Source organism: Procambarus clarkii, chromosome 36 (genome assembly GCF_040958095.1).
Source record: "Procambarus clarkii isolate CNS0578487 chromosome 36, FALCON_Pclarkii_2.0, whole genome shotgun sequence".
Classification (NCBI taxonomy): domain Eukaryota; kingdom Metazoa; phylum Arthropoda; class Malacostraca; order Decapoda; family Cambaridae; genus Procambarus; species Procambarus clarkii.
Genome location: NC_091185.1, coordinates 30,587,116 through 30,609,187, shown reverse-complemented (window position 1 = coordinate 30,609,187; position 22,072 = coordinate 30,587,116). Strand labels below are relative to the sequence as shown.

Sequence of the window (22,072 nt, the reverse complement as noted above, 5' to 3'; positions counted from 1 at the left end):
TTGTTCCTAGGTATACCTGTCTTGTCGGTGATTCTGAGGATCAACGTCCTTGTGGCCTGGACTCTGACTATGCCCTGTGGATGGTCTGGTCGACCAGGCTGTTTGATGTGGTTGCTCGCAACCTGGTGTGAGTCACAGCCTGGTTGATCGGGTCTCCATTGAAGGTGTTTTATCAAGTACTATTTTGGACACTGCAAGAGGTTGACCAGTTATGCCTCATGTGTGTAGTATTGAAAAGGCTTGGGCCTTTAACAATGATCTAGTTCTGTGTGCCAATTGTACCTCAGCTTTTCAATGGGGCTGCTTTGCACATCCTGCCATACCTTATGGCCTCGTGTGGAGGTTTGGAGCCAGTCCTAATAATTTCCAAGTGTAAATTATTATATATGTCACCTGCCTACACTCTAGGAAATACAGATTTTTTTTATTAAGCAGTCCCAGTAATGTAGATGTTTTATTGAGTGAATTCTAGCAGTAAAGTTAATGAAATTTATCTTTTTCAGATGATTGAATCTATTGAAAATCTTGAGGATATGAAAGGCCACAGTGTACGCGAGTGGGTGTCCATGCTTGGACCCAGAACTGAAATTTACAATAGATTTAAAAATTTCCTTCGCACCTACGTAAACGACAAAGGCAACAACCTCTACAAGGATAAGGTTCGACACATGTGTGAAGAAAACAAGTCGTCATTTGAAGTGGATTACAACATCATTGCCTCTGAGGAGCAAGTTTTGGCCTACTTCCTTCCTGAAGCCCCAACAGAGATGCTGGAGATTATGGACTCTGCTGCTAAGGATGTCACACTCTCCATGTTTCCCCAATATGAGAGAATTACCAGAGAGATTCACGTAAGAATTACTGATCTGCCACTAATAGAAGAACTGCGATCTCTCAGGTGAGTAAGAGATTTGTATGATGAAACACGAGTAGTAAGAGTTGTTTTGAAAGGTAGGTAAGCAGGAGGCCTGGTCAGGGACCGGGCCACGAGGACGTTGAGCCCTGAAATCATCAAATCATCGCAAGGTAAGCAGAAAAAACTGGTTATACCTTGAGTGTACTTTGAAATATTGAGTATACCTGCCGTGAATTGCTTTTGGAGCTTAGCGTCCCCGTGACCTGGTCATTGCTCAGATCTCACAACACCCAGGCCCAGGGTACATGAAGAAGTAGGGGTGTGTATGTGATTGCCGAAGTGTAGCTACAAGATGAGAACTACATTTCAGACTGTCATCTGAGGTTTTGAAACTGCTGATGGTTTTGGCATCCACCACCACCTCACTTGTTCCAACCACCTATCACTGCTTGCAAAAGAAAATTGAACAGTCTCCGTGGTGTAGTGGTAAGACACTCGCCTGGCGTTCCGCGAGCGCTATGTCATGGGTTCGTATCCTGGCCGGGGAGGATTTACTGGGCGCAATTCCTTAACTGTAGCCTCTGTTTAACGCAACAGTAAAATGTGTACTTGGATGAAAAAACGATTCTTCGCGGCAGGGGATCGTATTCCAGGGACCTGCCCGAAACGCTACGCGTACTAGTGGCTGTACAAGAATGTAACAACACTTGTATATATCTCAAAAAAAAAAAAATGTTCTAATATTTTATACAAGCCATCCTCAGGTCCCACAGTTCTTCCTTAGACATACCCCTTATAGTGCCCTGGCTGCTTTCTATAACAGTTGCTGTCATGTACTCAAGGCTCTGGCACAACCAGGGTCCCTTCCCCAGTCCGTCCCCAGGTCCAAAGTCCATCCTCCGTGCCATCCTTATGGTATCTTGACTGACTTAGCGTGAATCAATGACCTCTTGTTTTTGAAGGTGCAGGTTTGAAGAATTCCTCTTTGTAAATTTTGTCAATTCCTGTTACAATTTTGTATGTAGTAATTATATCATGTGTAGGGGAGGGTGGGTTTAGTGTGGACTCGCCTATTTGTGCCTGCAGGATCGAGCATTGACTCTTGGATCCCGCCTTTCTAGCTGTCAGTTGTTTATAGCAATGACTCCTGTCCTATTTCCCTATCATATCTAGTTTTAAAATTATGAATAGAGTTTGCTTCCACAACCTGCTTCTTAAAGTTTACTCCATTTTCCACTATCATGCTAAAAGAAAACTTCCTAACATCTCTGACTCATCTGAGTTTCCAGCTTCCATCTATGTTCCCTTGTTTTGTTAGTATTCAGTGTGAACATTTTGTTTATTTCCACTCAGTCAATCCTCCTAAGTATTTTATGCTTATATCATATCCCGCCTCCCCTCCTTTTTTTCCTAGTGTTGTCAGCTTCCGTTCCTTCAGTCGTTCCTCATACCCCTTCCCTCGTAACTGGGACGAGCCTCATTGCAAACTTCTGAACCTTTTCTAGTTTCCTGATGTGTTTCTTCAAGTAGGGATGCCATGATGGGGCGGCATACTCTTAAGACTGGTCTCACGTAGGCAGTGTAAAGCACCCTAAAAACCTCCTTACTTAGGTTTCTGAATGATGTTCTAATGTTTGCCAGCATAGAGTATGCGGCGGTCATTATCCTGTTTATACTGAATGTGCCTCAGGAGTTAGATGTTACATCCACTCCTAGGTTTCTTTCTCGAATGTTACAGGTAGGTAGTTTACCTTCATTGTGTATAGTCCCTTTATGTGTATAGGTGGTTGGATGGATGGATGGGAGTGTAGGTGGGTTCTCGCCTAATTGTACCTGACTAATAGTGCTTGCAGGGGGTTGAGCTTGGGCTCTTTGGTTCCACCTCTCAACTGTCGATCAACTGGTGTACAGGTTTCTGAGCCTACTGGGCTCTTTATATCTACATTTGAAACTGTGTATGGAGTCAGCCTCCATCACATCACTTCCTAATGCGTTAGTTAGTGTGTTGGTGTTTGTTTATATATCATGATATATACAGTATATAGTATTATGACTTATAAGGAATAGACCAGAGATAAATACACCAGTATCAACAATTTTTGCTATATTTGATTCTTCTTCTGGTTGATGCCTTTCTACCCCCCATGGACATGAGAGGCAAAATAATGATGTATGTTGTATATGTATTTAAAGATGTACAGTATGTTGTATATGTATTTAAGGATGCATGTATGAGCCTTGTAATGTTGGCATTATGTAGTGTACATGTACACACTTTAGTGGCAAAATATTAAGCGTGTGTTTTCTTCTTCACAGACAACTTCATCTGAATCAACTAATCCGCACATCTGGAGTAGTATCTTCAACTACAGGCATCCTTCCTCAGCTCTCGATTGTCAAATATGATTGTAACAGATGTTCTTATGTCCTAGGACCATTTGTCCAATCTCAGAACTCTGAGGTAAAGCCGGGGTCTTGCCCAGAATGTCAGAGCAGAGGACCATTTACAATTAACATGGAACAGACAGTATACCAAAACTACCAAAGGATCACCCTTCAAGAGTCTCCGGGCAAGGTTAGCATGTAGGTTATCTTGAGATGATTTCGGGGCTTTAGTGTCCCCGCGGCCCGGTCCTCGACCAGGCCTCCACCCCCAGGAAGCAGCCCGTGACAGCTGACTAACACCCAGGTACCTATTTTACTGCTAGGTAACAGGGGCATAGGGTGAAAGAAACTCTGCCCATTGTTTCTCGCCGGCACCTGGGATCGAACCCAGGACCACAGGATCACAAGTCCAGCTTGCTGTCTGCTCGGCCGACCGGCTCCCAACTGTAAAGTTATACCAGTTCATGTCCTGAGACCTCTTACTGTTCACCATATTTAGTACACAAACATTTCATACTGGAATGAAGAGCAACATTGGTAAATTTTGATGAAATTTAGATATGCTGCAGTTTGTCACCGTCTGTGTGTGCCCAACTAGTTGGGCTGAATGGTAGAGCAACGGTCTTGCTTCATGCCGGTCTGTGTTCAATCCCCGACTGTCCAAGTGGTTAGGCACCATTCCTACCCCTCGTCCCATCCCAAATCCTTTCTCTTATCCCTTCCAAGTGCTATATAGTCGTAAAAGCTTGGCACTTTTCCCGATAGTTCCCTTCTGTGTGTGCACTTTTGGCCTTTTTAATTACAGAAAAGTTTAAAGAAAGTAATGATGGGTCATTTAGCAGCATTAGTGTGATTTTACATCACACCAATACTGCTAAATTACATTGTAACTTACTCAGTGAATAAACTCTGTATTTATTCAGTGATTAACACTTTGGCATTCTGATGATTCTTGGCGTCGTCAAAACAATACACACAGTGCGAGGGATGACGCTCTCAGCGTCATCAAAACACACACTGTGCGAGGAATGACGCTCTCGGCGTCATGCATTAATTTTTGTGTAGTCTTATTAATAAGTATAAACATTGGGAGTGAGAGTGTTTAACATTTGGTTGTGTGCTGACGGGCAACGCCTGGCCTACCTTCCGGTGCAATGTGGGTGGCACCCCGGGCACACGAAAGCGTTAATATATGCACAGTACTACATATTGTGATTTTCTTGTCCCATTTGCTAATGTTCCTAAGAAGGTGTGTTCTACATAAATTAGAAAATTGCTTAGGCAGCATAACGTATGTATTCACTGAAGTAACAACATTTCTTTACTAGGTTGCAGCTGGTCGTCTTCCCCGGTCGAAGGATGTTATACTCCTGGGAGACCTTTGTGATTCTTGTAAGCCTGGGGATGAAATAGAAGTGACAGGAGTTTACACAAACAACTACGATGGGTCGCTCAACACCAATCATGGATTCCCAGTGTTTGCAACAATTATCATGGCAAACCACATTGCCAAGAAGGATAATGCTAATGCTATTAAAGGTTGGTTATATGAAGTGATTTCTTGTAACCCTTTTGTTTTAAGATTTCATGCATTGGCTTATCCACAACTAATGTCTTTGTGAACTGTGGCTGAACATTAAATGTAAGCAATTTCCTCAAAGAAAAATTACAGGCTGGTGAGTATCTATGGTTTACATTTGCACTGATCTTAAATGTTTGTGAAAATTTTCAAAATACTAATTATGGCTAGTCATCTTGGCTACATCAATCACCACACCTACATTCCCAATTTCCACATGCCCAACCACTTGGGCTGGACAGTAGAGCGATGGTCTCTTTTCATGCAGGTCGGTATTCAGTGTCCGACCGTGCAAGTCGTTGGGCACCATTCCTTCCCATCCCATCCTAAATCCTGACTCCTTCCAAGTGCTATATAATCGTAATGGCTTGGCACTTTCCCCTGATGATTCCCTCTCCTCCCAATTTCCACTTGCACACAGGGTTTTAGAGAACCCAGGGCGCTGGTTTGTTGCCCATCCTGCTCCAAAGGTTTTCTTGTAGATCTTGAGGTTATCTTGAGTTGATTTTGGGGCTTTAATGTCCCCGTGGCCCGGTCCTCGACCAGGCCTCCACCCCCAGGAAGCAGCCCGTGACAGCTGACTAACACCCAGGTACCTATTTACTGCTAGGTAATAGGGACATAGGGTGAAAGAAACTCTGCCCATCGTTTCTCGCCGGCGCCCGGGATCGAACCCGAGACCACAGGATCATATGTCCAGCGTGCTGTCTGCTCGGCCGGCCGGCTTCCAGATATATCACATTATTTGGAGGTTGTCAAGAAGGCAAAATGTATTATAAATGGCACCCATCCTTTCACACGTGTCTTAACCCCTAAACAGCATCATTGAGAACTAGTGAGATTATCCAGCCTGTCTTCTTACAAAGAACGTAGCCTTTGAAGGTGCTTGTTCTCTTGACACTGCAAGAGGTCAGCCAGTTATGCCCTGAATGTGTAGGGGAAGTGTGTTGAAAAGTCTTGGATCTTTGACAAGACTCAATATTTATTTAAAATTTGTTTGAATAACACCAGTATGGACATAAAACAATGCTTCATAAGCCATGGAAGTGAGGAAAGAAATCTTGCTTGTGTAAAGGGCAGGTTATGCTGTATATAATATGTTTACACTATAACAAATGGGGTTGAACAACTCCACAAGAGCCGTGATGAGGGTTCAAACTTACGTCTGGGATGATTTGATGTATCATGCTATTGTCATTTCTGTGTGAAATGGGGTTAATGTTACTCTACACAAGTTTCAAAGCAAACACTGATTTGTTTTCTAACTTGTTCTGTTTCGAAGAACTGATAAAGCTCTCTTGTTGTGCTGGTTCATGACTGAATTTCATTCAACTGTTCAATGAGATTGAATTTGACACCTTGCAAGTTGCTGTTCCTACAAGTAACGCTGTTGATGCTGTTCCTAAGCACAATTAACTATGTTCCTAACACAATAGTTGTTGGGCTAATATCAGGGATTCTTTAACAACACTCTGAATCTTGGAAATGTACCAGTAATGAGAGACACGTGCTGTGGCTAGCGTTATAAACATCTTGAACAGCATTGTCTTCACTGGTATCTGAGCATTGTGCACAGTCTTAATCACAGTCCGGTTCTTCTGTAATACTATCATCGCTAAATAATAGCAGTTACATATATATATTGACATTTTTGAGTGATGCTGTGGTCACAAGCTGAACAGCAGTGCTGTTAGCTCATGCTGCATGCACCAGCCTTGGTGTTAAGTGGTGTCTGTTTACTGGAGCCCTGAGGAAGCTGATGTGAACCCTACATAACTGGGGGACTTTTAAATCTTACGTGGTACTTTATAAAAGTACATATACGATATGCGCCGTGCAAGAAGTCATAACAAAATCGTATACATCATACAAAATAATCGCCGGTCAAGGGTTAATTGATGTTGGTTCCAGGAATCAACAGCCCTATAGCCCAGTCTCTGACCGGGCTTCCTGGTTGGTGGTATGGTCAACTAGGCTGTTGGATGCAGCTGCTCGCAGCCTTGTTGATCAGGTATCTTCTGGAAGTATGTGTGTGAAGTTCTCTTGAACAAAAGTGGACTTTAAGAAAAAAATGAAACTTACCTGCAAGCAATGCCGCCAGTTCAACGAGGTTGTAGTGGATATGTGGGTCTGCGGGCCACTCCAAGCAACAGTCTGTTAGACCAAGCTCTCACAAGTCAGGCCTGGACCCAGGCTGGGCTTGGGGAGTAGAACTCCCAGAACACCATCTGGGTACTGTACACTATAAGCATTTTCAAAATGCATGACACCCAATTCAAACATTATATTACTGTTCCTTTATTGATCGGAAAGTTTGTCTTGCACTTTATCAAATTCTGTAAATAATTTACTGGGAGCATAGAGGGTTTAAAATAATTTATTAAAATTATAAATTTATATCCTTTGATTCCAGTTAAAATGTGAAATGTTTCAAAAGATTTGGTATTTATCTTGACCAACATAATTTACCAGTGACAGTCAACAAGATTCCATTAAATGCCTTGCTCAAATGTTCAGTTTTGTTGCCAAACCTTACACAAGTCATTGGCAAACAGTTTGATACCAAAATTGTTAACTTATTGTTGAAAACACACTCAACTTTTTCCTCCAACACGCACTCTTCACTGCTTTCAGCAAGACTTAACACAGTTGCGCATTCTACTCATGTCAGCTCGTTGCATCCAACTGATAAACCAGGCTACAAATTAGATGATGAACAATCCACACCATCAGGGAATTCATTAAGTGTGTGTGTGTGGCTTGTTTTAGCTGCGTCCCACTTGTTTTTCCCCCTGTTGCAACCAAATCTAGCCATTGTACCACATAAATTGAATCCTTTAACCATTTGGCTTTGTGGTGTATAAATTTTTTTTTTTTTTTTTGAGCCTGAATCCACAGCAGCTTGGTTCTTATTTGTACATCCTCCTGGGGGGGGGGGTTGCTTTAGTCACACCATCAAGCCTCTTCTCTCCCCCACAATCTCCTCCCTTCCCTTCCCCCACACACTCACCCCCTCTTCCCTCATACTCTCTGCAATTGAGGGCCATTGCTGCTTGAACTTATTATAAAGCTCTGAAAAGTCACGTTGTACAGTGTTCAGACGATGAGTCACAATAATGTGGCTGAAGATATGATGACCAAACCACACACCAAAAGATGAGGAGACGACAATGTTACGGTCCGTCCTGGACTGAATCTACTTGATAATGGTCCAGAACGGACCGAAACTCCGCCAAACACACATCGAAACTACGACGTTGGTACAACGTTCGAACAAGTTTTAGCACTTCCTAACCAGTTATAACAACCAATATAGCAAGTTGTAACAACGTTCTAATATGTCATAAACACGTTAAGCTAAGATGTAACAACTTTACAAGTTGTAACAAGCCGAAAATAGAGACGGTTTCGGTTTGTGTTTCCAGGGAATGTTGTTGTCTCATTTTCTGGTGCGTGGTTTTGGTCGCTATTTTCTAGTGTTTCTGTTGGCAGAGCAATAATACTCTTTATTTAAGTCGGCAGTGTATTTTAAAATAATTAATGTTTCTAGGTAATGCATATTAAAATATAACTGAATTTGCTTGTTAAGTATTGTGTTGCAATTTTATATATTCTTGTTCACCTATTGCAGCTTTGACTGATGAGGACATTAAAGCTATTGTTAGCCTGAGCAAGGATGAACGAATTGCTGAGAGAATTGTGGCGTCAATTGCCCCTTCGATATATGGCCACGAAGACATCAAGAGAGCTCTTGCTCTGTCCCTCTTTGGTGGGGAATCCAAAAATCCTGGTAAATTATTTGTTTGTTTAAATTTAATTATTGCTTAATTTATTTTCTTTAAGTAATAATCAACAAAAAGTTCCTGTGCTTTAAGATTAAATACTAATTTTGTTTTTCCAAGATTGTGATTGAAAACTGAATATCACATTTTGTCTTATGTACTGCGCAGTCCCATCACAGTACTGTATCACCCATCAGAGTAGTTAACACATGGGCAGTGATGTGGTGGAGGCTGACTCTATACTTTTAGTTTCAAATGTTGATTTGATAAGAGCCCAGTAGACTTTCATAGATGATAACAGAACTGAGTGAAATACTGAGGCTTCAGTACGATTCTGCTTTCAGTGATCCTCTGAGTATATTGAAGATCGATGATTCAATTTTTTTTATTTATTTATTTATATATACAAGAGTTCTTACATTCTTGTACAGCCACTAATACGCATAGCATTTCAGGCAGGTCCTTAATCCTATGTTCCCTGGAATACCACTACTCCACGGGGACTGCAAGTGGCTTCTTCATGAATGTGACACCAACATCGAAGGCCAAAACCGTCAGTAATTTCAAAGCGTTAATTGACAAAGAGTGCTGGGAAGACAGGACACCACGAGCGTAGCTCTCATCCTGTAACTACACTTAGGTAATTACATATCAGATGTCACCCTAACCCCACTGGACTTTGAAGTAGCCATAGACAGCATGCATATGCTCTCTGCACCAGGCCCCAGACTCATGGAATTCTATATTCATCAAGAAGTGCAAAACACCACTATCACAGGCCCTAAACAAATTTTGGAAACAGAGTCTTTATACTGGAGTCATTCCTGACTCCATTATAGGAATGGACATCTTCAAGAGAAAACTAAATCATTTTCTCCGTGGAGTGCCGGACCAACCGGGCTGTGGTGGATAGGTGGGCCTGCAGGCTGCTGCAAGCAACAGCCTGGTGGACCAAACTCTCACAAGTCAAGCCTGGCCTCGGGCCAGGCTTGGGGAGTAGAAGAACTCCAAGAACCCCATCAACCAGGTATCAACCAGTGCTAAGTAGTAAGGTTACAAATTACATGGAATCACAATATTGACATAACCCCTGGACAAGATGGGTTCAAGAATAGGGCATTCCTGCCTCTCACAGTTGCTAGATCACTATGATATGGTCTTAGGTGCCATGGAAGACAGGCAAAATACAGATGTAATATACGCAGACTTTACAAAAAGTTTTTGACAAATGTGCAAATGTTATTGCGCACAAATGCGTGCAACAGGAATTACTGGCAAAGTAGGGAGATGGATCAAGGTACTGAGATGCATCAATCCCCCAAGGTTGCTCTGGTACTTTTTTTGTCCTAATATCAGCTATTGACAAGGATACAAACTACAGCACTGTATCATCATTTGCAGATGACACTAGGATTTTCATGCGAGTAGACAATATAGAGGACACGGCAAACCTCCAATCGGATGTAAATCGGGTCTTTCAATGGACCACATATAACATGATGTTTAATGAAAATAAGTTCCAGCTTCTGCGCTATGAAAAACATAATTAAAAAATGGAAACCATATATAAAATGGAATCTAATCACATTATAGAACAAAAAAGCAATGTAAAGGATCTAGAAGTAATCATGTTAGAAGACTTTAGTTTTGCAGAACACCATAAAATTGCTGTCATGACTGCAAGAAAAATGACAGGTTGGATAACAAGGACCTTCCAAACAAGTGATACCTTTTAAGACACTAGTGCTCTCTAGGGTGGAATGTTGCTGCACTCCAACAGCCCCATTCAGAGCCAGAGAAATTGCTGACCTAGAGAGCATACAAAGATCCTTTACCACTAGAATTCACTCTATAAGTCATCTTAATTATTGTGATATACTAAAAGTTTTAAATCTGTATTCTCTAGAGCACAGGCGAGAGAGATACATAATAATCTACACGTGGAAGATATTAGAGGGACTGGTTCCAAATCTGCACCCAGAAATAACAAAACACAAGACTAGACAGCAGGGCAGGATGTGCAGAATAGCCCCACTGAAGAGTAAGGGTGCAATAGACACGCTGAAAGAGAACTTGATCAACATCAAAGGCCCAAGACTTTTAAACACTTTTCCCCACACATACGGGGACATAACTGGCCGAGCTGTCGCAGTGTTCAAAACAGAACTGAACAACCACCTTCAAAGGATACCTGATGAATCAGGCTGTGACTTGTGTCAGGCTGCGAGCAGCCGCATCAGATAGTTCTGTGGATTGGCCTGGCCAGAGACTGGGCTGTGGGGAATATTGATCCTCAGAACCTTCAACTGGTAGTCCATAAAAATTCATCGCATGCTCAAACAATTTTAAATAGACAGGGTTTTGGCCTAAGACCTCAGGCCGAAAGTGGGCAGTGCCCTCAAGGTTTAGGTGGGTAATAAAGTTCACAGGATTTGTGTGTAATTGGTTTTATGGGTACTGGGTTGTTTGGATATAGGTCCATATGGTGCTCTGGGTGTTTTAAATGTAGGATTATGTAACCTGTGTATTGCCGAAATGCTGTGCAGATTAGTGGCTTTAGGCATAATATATACTAGCTCTTATCTAGACATCCAACATTCTGCTTGTAACTCAATATGTATGTACATATTTTTACCTAAATAAATTATTTATTTAAAACATGTCGTAGACCATGTCGTAGCTAAGTCGATTAAGGCAGCGTCTGGGATGCTCTCGGACGCAGGTTCGAATCCTCGTCACGGCCCTTATGGATTTGTTTATTTATTTAAAGTTGATCCAAACTGCATAAACATAACCAATCCTTTCCTTACTCATTAATGCGCAATAACTTAACAAAAAATAGTTTGGCAGCAAATTATATGAAGATTCTCTTAACCTATTTGTGCTTTCACTGAGAGAAGAATAGCCTCATGGGGGGGGGGCTACTTTTTAACTTTTGGGCATCGAGTGTAACCTGATGATCAGTTTTCTCGCTGCCTCACCGTTTTTGCCGTCTTCATCCTAGTTGCCCATCTTTCAGGTTCCACTTCTTTATACTGTCAGGTAATATGTTAATTTACAACTGATTTTTTATGTATTGTGGTGATTTTAAACAACAACAAATATTTTTCAGTTATTTGCATTTTTGTTTTCTAGGACAAAAACACAAGGTTCGAGGAGACATCAATGTTCTAGCATGTGGTGACCCTGGCACAGCCAAGTCTCAGTTCCTGAAGTATATAGAGAAGATAGCACCCCGAGCTGTCTTCACAACTGGTAAGGTTCTCTATCTTGTAAAATCTACATCCTAATTTCAATACAATAATTTTTTTGTTTTTAATCTCACAGCTGGAAAGCAGTTGTTTTTCTTAATATATATAAATAATTTGAATGTTAAAACGGTTTCTTTTGGCTGTGTTTGGACCTCGGTGGATACAGGGCTGAAAATGTAGTTGCAGCAAGAGGGTTAAGGAAACGTTTGTAAATAAGTAAATCATGAAAATGTGCGGGTAAACGGTGGGAGTTGATTGACTTCAACATTCTATGGACAACACATTCCCCCAATTTCATGTCCAACTTTATGAAAACTGCACAAGGGGGGGGGGGGTTCAGGCTATATTTCCCAAAGTCTTTAGACAAAGGCATTCTCTTTTATTGATATAGATTAGAACTATTCAATCCAGTATATTTGTGAAGATGTGGGGAGGGGGCAGACAGGAAATAGATATACTGTAACTCATTATAGATATACCAATTTGCTGCTTATGACAGAATGCCATTGTACAGATTGTTCTCTGCCCTTTTACAATGAACATTATGTGAGGGAGAGCTGGATGGATGGAAAGAGACCTGCTGGGTGAGGTTCTGGGAGTTCTTCTACTCCCCAAGCCCGCCCGAGGCCAGGCTTGACTTGTGAAGCCTGATAGGTTAATGAGTGGAAGTCCCAAAGATCACACTTAATTTTAAATAATATTTCCATGTTACCTGTTTTTTATCGTGGCATTTAGCTCTCATTTACTTGCTGCAAATATCCCTCCTGGCTCTTTAGGGTTGTGTAGTTATTCTTATGTTTAAGATTCCTGCTTAATATTTACTGAGAGACTTGCTTTTATTTTTTGGCAAACTTGGAAGGGCAGTGAAGAGTGACCCTACTGCCTATCTGAGAAGGTAATAGTTATGTTTGGTTTTTATTGCACTCTGTCATTAATTATTAAGCGCAATGCAAACTTTATTATGTGTAGTTCTGAACACATTTTTTTCCAACTCGTCGCCCTGTTTTGACTACTTTGTGTATCACTGTGGTCGATTGTACCAATATGTAGTAATCGAGACCCAGTAAGCCACTTTTTGTACTGTTTTCTTAATTGAAACTGGAAAAAATAAAGCTAAAGATCAAACTGAAATATTCCTAGGCCTAATATAGCACATATACGTACTATATTAGGCCATTGGTAGATTGTATTATGTCTATGAAGGTTAGGTTAGATATGACTAGCAACACAAATATATAAGCTTTTCTGGTTTGTCCAAATTCAATACTACATAATTCTACTTGCTGCTGGTCAATCATGACATGTGTGTACTTTTGACCACATAAGTACTATAAGAAGTGCACTCTCATTTTAGCCGGATGGGCTCTTTTTTTCATACAACCTCAAAGGGCAGTAAGGGAGAATGCTTTGAAATACCATTGTTGTCATATACAGCCATCTAAGGGGGAGATACAGCTTCACATTATAATGCTGTACAAATGTTGTATTAAGCACATCGTCGCAGGTCAAGGTGCCAGTGCCGTGGGTCTGACTGCGTATGTGCAGAAGTCACCAGTAACTCGGGAGTGGACGCTGGAGGCCGGAGCGCTCGTCTTGGCCGACAAGGGTGTCTGCCTCATTGATGAGTTTGATAAGGTTAGTCAGAATTACAGTATGCATGTTAATTTTGTTCTAACATTCCAATAATTGTAATATTATGGATGAACAAATCCACAGGAGCCTTGATGAGGATTTGAACCTATGCTCTGGGTGTTCCCAGATGCACTCTTGTCGATTGCACCACGACATGGGAAAAGACTTGCAGCCTGGGGGGCTGCTGCACCCACAGTCTCCTGTGGATTTGTTCATTGATATATCACGTTAATGTGATTTTTCTGTGTATAGATGAAAATAGCAATTAGTTTGAGGAAGGCAGCAGTGGGTAACTTGGAAAGAAAAAAAAATGTTCCAATAAATGACTCACAAGCCAAGCCTGGCCGTGCCAGGCTTGGAGAGTAGAACAACTCCCGGAACCCCATCCAGGTACAGTAATGTGATGTGCATAAAGTTAGTTGTAGCTGGTATGAAGGACCACCATGGCAATGTCTTCGTGCATTCAAATTCAAAAACTTTATTAAGAAATGTGTATACATTTATAATTGAGTTTAGACAAATTACAGTACATTATTTATTGGAGATAATCATAATTACATTTTAAAAACTTACATTTTGTAAATGCTAGTCTGTGACTGGTTATATCAACTGTATTGATAAGATTTAGAATTAGAAATTGGAGAGGCAAGACTGATTGATATCATTATTGGTGTCTGAAAACCTTGGTCAGTTTGTGCATGTTTCCACAGATGAATGATGCAGATCGTACAAGTATCCATGAAGCTATGGAGCAGCAGAGTATTTCAATCTCCAAAGCGGGCATTGTGACTTCCCTCCAAGCCCGCTGTGCTGTTATAGCAGCTGCTAACCCAATTGGGGGTAGATATGATCCCTCCATGACATTTGCTGAAAATGTAAGTACAATGTTGTCATACTTTTTGTATAATTGTATTGGAAGTGATTGTATGGTCTTGATATACACTACAAGCATAGTATTTTTATTTTGGCAAGTTTTCAACTAACACATTTAAGTTGGAAATTTGTCTATATTCCAGGTTGAACTGTCGGAACCCATTCTCTCTCGTTTTGATATATTATGTGTAGTACGTGACACTGTTGATCCAGTCCAGGATGAGCACCTTGCACGGTTTGTGGTCGGGTCACACATCCGCCATCATCCAGGAGCAACCGCTGCCGATGTTGCAGCCATAACTGTGGTAGGTATTTGTTTCACTTATAAATGACTAAGAGTGAATAAGGCATGGCTCTTTATGCCTCGTCTAGTTTTTTGCATCTGGCACATTTGTAAATCTTGACTTTTGTGCTTTGTCATATTTACTTTTGTTTTGAAGGTGTGGATGTAGGGGCCATGCACATCATCATCCTCTTTTTTAATGCTAAAAGAGCTGAAAGAACCAAAGAGCCAAAGCTCAACCCTTGCAAGCACAACTAGGCGAGTACATTCCCAGGAAGCAGCCCGTAGCAGATGTCTAACTCGGGTACCTATTTCCTGCTAGGTGAACAAGCCATCAGGGTGAAAGAAACTGCCCATTTGTTTCCCCCTCCACTGGGAATAGAATCCAGGCCCTCAGGACTACTACACCTGAGAGCTGTCCACTCAGCCGCAAGGTCCTCATATAGTGTACTCACCTAATTGTGCTTGCAGGGGTTGAGCTTTGAGGTCCCGCCTCTAAACTGTCAATCAACTGATATACAGATTCCTGAGCCTACTGAGCTCTATTATTTCTACATTTGAAACTGTGTATGGAGTCAGCCTCCACCACATTATTGCCTAGTGCATTCCATTTATTAACTACTCTGACACTGAAAAAATTCTTTCTAATGTCTCTGTAGCTCATCTGGGTACTAAGTTTCCACCTGTGTCCCCTTGTTCGTGTCCCACCCGTGCTGAAGAGTTTGTCTTTGTCCACCCTGTCAGTTCCCCTGAGAATTTTGTAGGTGGTTATCATGTCTCCCCTTACTCTTCTGTTTTCCAGGGACGTGAGGTTCAGCTCCTTTAGCCTTTCCTCGTAGTTCATACCTCTCGGTTCTGGGACGAAAAAGTGTACACAGGCAGCTGTGTACCTGTCAACTAGAGTAGTTGAGGCAGCAAGTCAGCTCATGCAGTCCTCTTAAAATTAATTGTTTTGCAGGATGGATCTATGATGGGTGGATCAAATCTTTCTGGTTTAGAGAAGATTCCCCAAGACTTGCTGAAAAAATACATTATATACGGACGTGAAAAGGTTCGGCCCAAGCTGCATCAGATGGACCAGGACAAAGTGGCCAAAATGTACTCTGAACTAAGACGAGAATCTATGGCAACTGGTAAACATTTTTCTTTGACTTTCAGATTATTAAATAAAAATATACAGTATGATGATGATGTATATTGTGAATGAAGGAGTGATATTTTATATTAAGTTATATCTTATTATTTTACTCGCCAATCTTTATTTTTCTTCTTTAGTTAATGCCTACTTGCCCATAAAAAGTGGGAAAGGGGGGGGGGAGAACAGGGTAATGATTATATATGTATAATTTATTGGAAGAAGTAGGGACAAAGTTGCTCACTTTTGATGATACCTTAGATAATAAGATTGTGAGGGGGGGGAAATCTTGAATTACTCTGTGGACTAATGGGTGTAATGACTAACATTACACAACCTTAATGATGTACAATGCACTCTTATACATGCCACATGTACTGTGATTGATATCTTTCATAACATTGAACAGGGAGTATCCCCATCACTGTGCGACACATTGAGAGCATGATCCGCATGGCAGAGTCTCACGCTCGAATGCATCTGAGGGAATATGTTCATGAAGATGATGTTAATATGGCCATTAGAGTCATGTTGGAGTCCTTTATTGATACTCAGAAGTTCTCTGTAATGAGACCCATGAAAAAGGTGAGTGCAAATAAATTCTATTCTTTATAGATGGTATGGTAAAAGTTGACGTTTAAGGTGTAGAGGAAATATTTGCTACAACACGTTTTACCGCATACCTCTGCTGTCATCCTGAAGATTTCCTGTTATTTACACCATTATGTCTGCAATTCATAACCATAGGGTAGGGAGCAAGTATGTGTACTGTCATTGTATTTTTTTCACATTCATAAAATAATTCTGCATTTCATAATCCCTCCTAGATACAGTCAGTCTCCCTTGCACTGTTCTACCGTTTTCTCCTCCAGTGTGTCATCTTTGTACATTATCGATCCCAAACATTTAAACAATCTTTAATGTGCAGTATTTCAATCTCGTCATTTGATATGTTTAATGTGTGTGTTTGTCATTGCAGAGCTTTGCTCGGTACTTATCCTTCAAGCGCGACAACAATGAACTCTTGTTCTTCTTGCTACGGCAACTGGTGCATGAGCAGACCACCTACATGCATTCTCGTTATGGACCTGATCACGATGTTGTGCAAGTCTCGGAGAAGGATCTTCTTGATAGGGTAATGATGTTTGATTTATCAGGCCTGTTTGAGAGGGTAGATGAGAAGCATACCAATGTAATTCAGTATTTTTGTAGTATCAGTAAAAAATTCAGTTTATTGTTTTTTGGCCGAGTATAACTCCTGTAGCTTCAGCTTTGTTTAGAATTCCATTTGCACACATATACACTACATAACATAATAATAATCTCTATTTAATTGCTCTCTCATATAGCAATATAGGTTCTGATGCTCCAGTATCTACCGATTATACCTGGAGTTAATCTTCTAATTGAACATTATCTAGTTGGTAGTTTGTGTTGAATTATTAGTTATGGGACCTAATTGATGATTGTCCACAGGCACGGCAGATCAACATCATGAATCTACAGCCCTTCTTTGACAGTGACATCTTCAAAGCCAACAGTTTCACACACGATGCCAAGAGAAAGTTGATCGTTCAGACAGTCTAGGCTGGTTAATTTTAAGTTGTGTAAATTATGTGAAAGTAATATTTTATGTTCAAGGTATTAAGACTCAAATATTTTCTTATTTGAATAGTTTAGGTTTGAATTCACCCAGGTGTTAATGTAAGAATCCAGTGATCTTGCATAAATGGATTTTTTTATAGTAGTGTTAGAAAACAGAGATCACATTAACGTGATATATCAATGAACAAATCCACAGGAGCAGTGATGAGGGTTTGAGCCAATGCACCGAGTGTTTCCAGGCTCGCTCCAAATTGACTACGTCACGACATGGTCAAAAGAATTGCAACCCGTGGGTGCAGTAGTACCCGATGTTGCAATTCTTTTGACCATGTCGTAGCATAGTCACCAGATCGAGCCTCGGAACACCCAGCGCATAGGTTCAAATCCTTCACACGGCTCCTGTGGATATATTCATAGTGTTAGGAAATTTTTGCCTGTAAGTAGCAGCATCTGCTTGTATTAAGATATTAAGTTTAAATTTTGTAATTGGTATAAGTATCATTTAATTTCACGTAAAGTTCGGAAATTCAGTTCACATTAAGATATTGGGAGGGAAAGTGTTTATTATCTTTCATTTGTCAGAAATATATAGGTGTATAACATCGCTACAGTTGTATAAATACACTCAACTAATCATACTTTAAAAATTATAGTGTCATGTAAATTAAGGCCCTGGAATTGACTCTTGGGTATGTCTGTACAAATTCATTTTAATGTATAGCCTGCAATTTTTAGTAATAAAAATATTCTTTAATGCATGTATTAAATATATCCCTTCATGGTATACTGAACTAGAACTTATTCCCATTTAACTAGTAATAATGTAATTATATAAAAAAATAAAAAGGTGCCAATCTAGAAGGATTATGTAGCATCATCAGTGTTGGATATTCAAAAGGTGCTAAATATCAGAGGATGCCAATACAAGAACAAAACCACATAAGGCAAGTGATATCAAAGGTATCGGAGACCAAGGATTTGGTTGAGGGACATCAGGGATGCAAGATATATGATCATCCTGAAAATCGCAGGTACACAATTATAGTGGGACAATTAGTCGTAGTTTGAACAATAGGGAGCAGGACGGCATTCCATTAAATGTCTCAAGAGTTTAGTATGTATGGCCTATACATAACCTAGCCTAAGTCATTTCCCTTTACCTATTATGGTGGTGGGAGAAAAGCCAAGGGAAAAGGTTGCCTTTACGAGTACAGTTTACCAGTAACCTCAGACAAATTACCCTGCCAGCAGTCTGGAGTGAACGACTGGGCAGAAATCTGAATACAGAACCTTTATTTGAGAAATGGGAAAAGTGCAGATAGCCTCCTCAGCAGCACTGTCCAGATGTTCATTCAAGGCAATACCAATATCCCTGAGACCCGAGCAAAACTTGACTTAAGTAAAAAGTCTTAAATTTGGTAGAGATAAGAAACAGTATGTTGAATTTTTGACTACTACAGGATGCACAATGTCAAAAGACTAGGGCCCTGCAAGAATCAACTACAATGACAAAGGAACGTTGATATTGGGAAAATAGTTGAAAGTGCATACAAGAATGCATAAAATTCCGTCATGAAAATGCTAGTTTCCAGGTACATGCAGCACATGTAGGTTTGGTCAAGAAAGACAACCGAGTAGCCTACACTGTCAGCAGACTTGGACCCATCTGTGAAGAGAGCAATGGGGCATAAGTGTAAAGAAAGGCATTTCAGAACTGAATGAGGGGTAGGAGCCTTTATCATGTGGGGTCAATGTCTACAAAACTTTGCAAGTGGGATCCTCCATAAAGGGAAAGGATGGAATGAAAAATATTGCTAACATGAACCAAGGAGAATCTTGCAATCCGTACTGAAAAAGGAAGGAAATAGGACCCACATGAGGTATGATAGTCAAAGCACGAATAAGGATGACCATGGTAGATGCAAGATAGTGAAGGCAGTAACAATCATGAGGATCCTGTAGGAACAAGACTGCTTTCAGCATGCAGGGTAAGAGTAAGGGGATGAATAAAAGTTACCTGACACAAGGTGTAATCCAGTATGGTGCAAAGCATGATGACAAAGAGGCAGAACAGCCACACAGTAATCGAGTTTAAACAGCACGAGAGGAGCTGTATCAACCAGATATCAACCAGCACCTACCTGCTTTCTAGGAAGAATGGCCTAAGACCTTAAGTACGGTAAGGGCCTTACAGCAAACATGTCAAACATGTGGCCCTTTGCAAGCACATTTGCAGCCTGCACACAGGATACTGCATGCTGTATGTTTCCAAGTATAAGTAATACAAATAGTCTACAATAATTTTTATTAACATGACTTCAATTAGCTGTTGTGTGTGGCCCTCACGACAACACAAACATGACCCATATGGCCCTCGGGAAACCTTCAGTTTGACATGCCTGCCCTGGAGCAGTCAACTCAGAGGAAAGATATATAAGGTTACCAAAACAGTCAAAGATCAACCCCAAAAGTTTAGAAGAATCTTTATACAAAAGGGAACTATTACAGAGCGACAATAATGAACAAAGAATAACCCGAGTAAAACATTATAGAAGAAATCTTGATTGTAGAGAAATTGAAGCCATAATCGATGGCCCAGTATAACACGGCATCAATTGCAAGTTGAAGCTGTTATTGCAGTTAAAGGCAGCCATCACAACAGCACAGAGGTCAACAACATAGAGGCCAAAAAAATCCCAGACAGAAGAGAGGCAGGAATACCATTTAGGGTAACTAGGGGAAAAAAATAGTGGTCAGAACACTACCTTGGTGAACACCTTCAAATTGTTGAAAGGAGTCAAAGAAAGCGATACGAAGTCATACTTGGTATCACTATCATACTTTAAATGAATGACTACAAAGGAAAAGTGGGAAATTTGCACAAGACCAAAAAGAGCCTAGTTGGGATAAAATATTGTATTTCTATGTGGTGTCATAAGCCTATTCCAGATCAAAAAGAACTGCAACAACAGGTTTTCATAGCAAAGGTAGTATGAAAGTACACCTCTGGGTTCAATAAAGCATCAGCTGTACTGACACTTGCAAGAGCCAAACTGGGGGAAAGTGGTGGTGATAGTGTTCTAAGAACATCAGACGTATTTTGACCGTACATTCAGAAAGTTTCTAAGTACAACTCGTCAGGGCAATGGGGTGTAAATCCTAAAAGGTCCCATGGGTACCGGGTTTCCAAATAGGAAGGACAGTTACCTCAAGCCAATCCTCATGGACTGAGGGCATCTCCCAAATAAGGTTACAGATATTCAGCAAATACTGAAAAGTACACTGGGAAATGATGGAGCATCTCATAATGAATGTAGTGTGAGCCCACCACCATAGAACTGCAGATGGTCAGGGCAGGCTGGAGTTCCGAAAGAGAAAATAGGTCATTATAAGGGAGCTGTAGGAGTGCGCTCTACTCTGTGAGGAGTGTCTAAGGAATGAGATCCAATAAGGGATTTACGAGTAAGGAAAGTAGGAGCAAAAATGAGCACCAGAGCAACCTGTTGAAAAGTAGAACCCCAATTTGTTTTCATTGGACTCACAATAGATATAGAAAAGCATGGAGGTGGAGAAGCGATGCAAATACAGCAAACAGAGAAAGGAGGGTGGAAACATATGCAGGAGAAACCAGAGGAATGCCCTCTTGTTTCAGATTGCAGAAGAGTGAGAAGGGGAAAACTAATGGAAGTGTTGGGGTTTAAGGCTTTGAAATTGTTGTGGAACCGTGGTAGGGATTCAAAACTGGAGAAATTACTGACCTGGAGAGTGCACAAAGATCCTTTACTGCTAGAATTCACTCCATAAAACATCTAAATTGTTGGGACCGCCTAAAGATTTTCAATCTGCATTCCCTGGAGCGCAGGCAGGAGAGATACATAATAATCTACACTTGGAAAATATTATGAGAACTGGTTCTAAATCTGCATACAGAAATAAGACCATATGAGACCAGAAGGCATGGCAGGATGTGCAAAATAGCCCCAATGAAGACCACAGGTGCAATAGGCATGCTGAGAGAATGCGATCAACATCAAAGGCCCAATAACTGGCCAACCTCTCAGTGTTCAAAGAGAACTTGGCAAGCAGGTATCAAAGAATACCATAAGAACTCTTAACAAACATCTAAGATCTCGGAAATTATTTTTCTCATAAGAATTCTTTAACTCAAAATCTGAAATTTATAAGGAAACCCGACACGCCAGAGGCAAATGGGAAATTTACATGGAACCCCCGATAGTCCAGCGGCAAATGGCTCCCCAAAATTCTATTTGCCGTTGGACTGTCATCCCAACTACTGAGAAATTTATAAGGAAACCCGACATGCCAGAGGCAAATAGGAAATTTATAAGGAACCCTCGACAGTCCAGCAGCAAATGGCCCCATAAAATTCTATTTGCCGTTGGACTGTCAACCAAGCTGCGAGCAGCCTCCTTAAACAACTTTGTGGAACAGACCAGCAACCAGGAAGGCTGGTTAGAGTCTGGGCCACAGGGACATTAATCCCTGGAATCTTCAAAAGATAGTCAACAGGGAGGGACAATGGAAGGGGTAGAGGATTGCGATTCAATACATTAGCACAAGTCGTTTTGAAAAAGACATCAAACCACACGTTTAGCCATCAGAAAATGATGGCTTGCTCAAGTTTATAATGTAAACAAGATCAGGAAAAGACAGGGTGGGGATCACTGCAG

General features: G+C 40.9%; 1 protein-coding gene across 1 annotated transcript in view; it reads left to right on the top strand.

The window, feature by feature from the left end:
- The window catches only part of Mcm2 (DNA replication licensing factor Mcm2), a 29,609-nt gene extending 11,474 nt beyond the window's left edge, over positions 1-18,135 (top strand). Inside the window, exons 5-16 of the mRNA XM_045739257.2 lie at positions 504-898; positions 3,173-3,431; positions 4,570-4,780; positions 8,452-8,610; positions 11,738-11,857; positions 13,358-13,488; positions 14,196-14,360; positions 14,502-14,663; positions 15,600-15,774; positions 16,186-16,361; positions 16,756-16,911; positions 17,253-18,135. Of these exons, the coding sequence (XP_045595213.2) occupies positions 504-898; positions 3,173-3,431; positions 4,570-4,780; positions 8,452-8,610; positions 11,738-11,857; positions 13,358-13,488; positions 14,196-14,360; positions 14,502-14,663; positions 15,600-15,774; positions 16,186-16,361; positions 16,756-16,911; positions 17,253-17,363 (2,220 nt within the window). The 3' untranslated portion in view covers positions 17,364-18,135. The remainder of the gene's footprint in view (positions 1-503; positions 899-3,172; positions 3,432-4,569; positions 4,781-8,451; positions 8,611-11,737; positions 11,858-13,357; positions 13,489-14,195; positions 14,361-14,501; positions 14,664-15,599; positions 15,775-16,185; positions 16,362-16,755; positions 16,912-17,252) is intronic.
- The last annotated feature ends 3,937 nt before the right edge of the window (positions 18,136-22,072 follow it).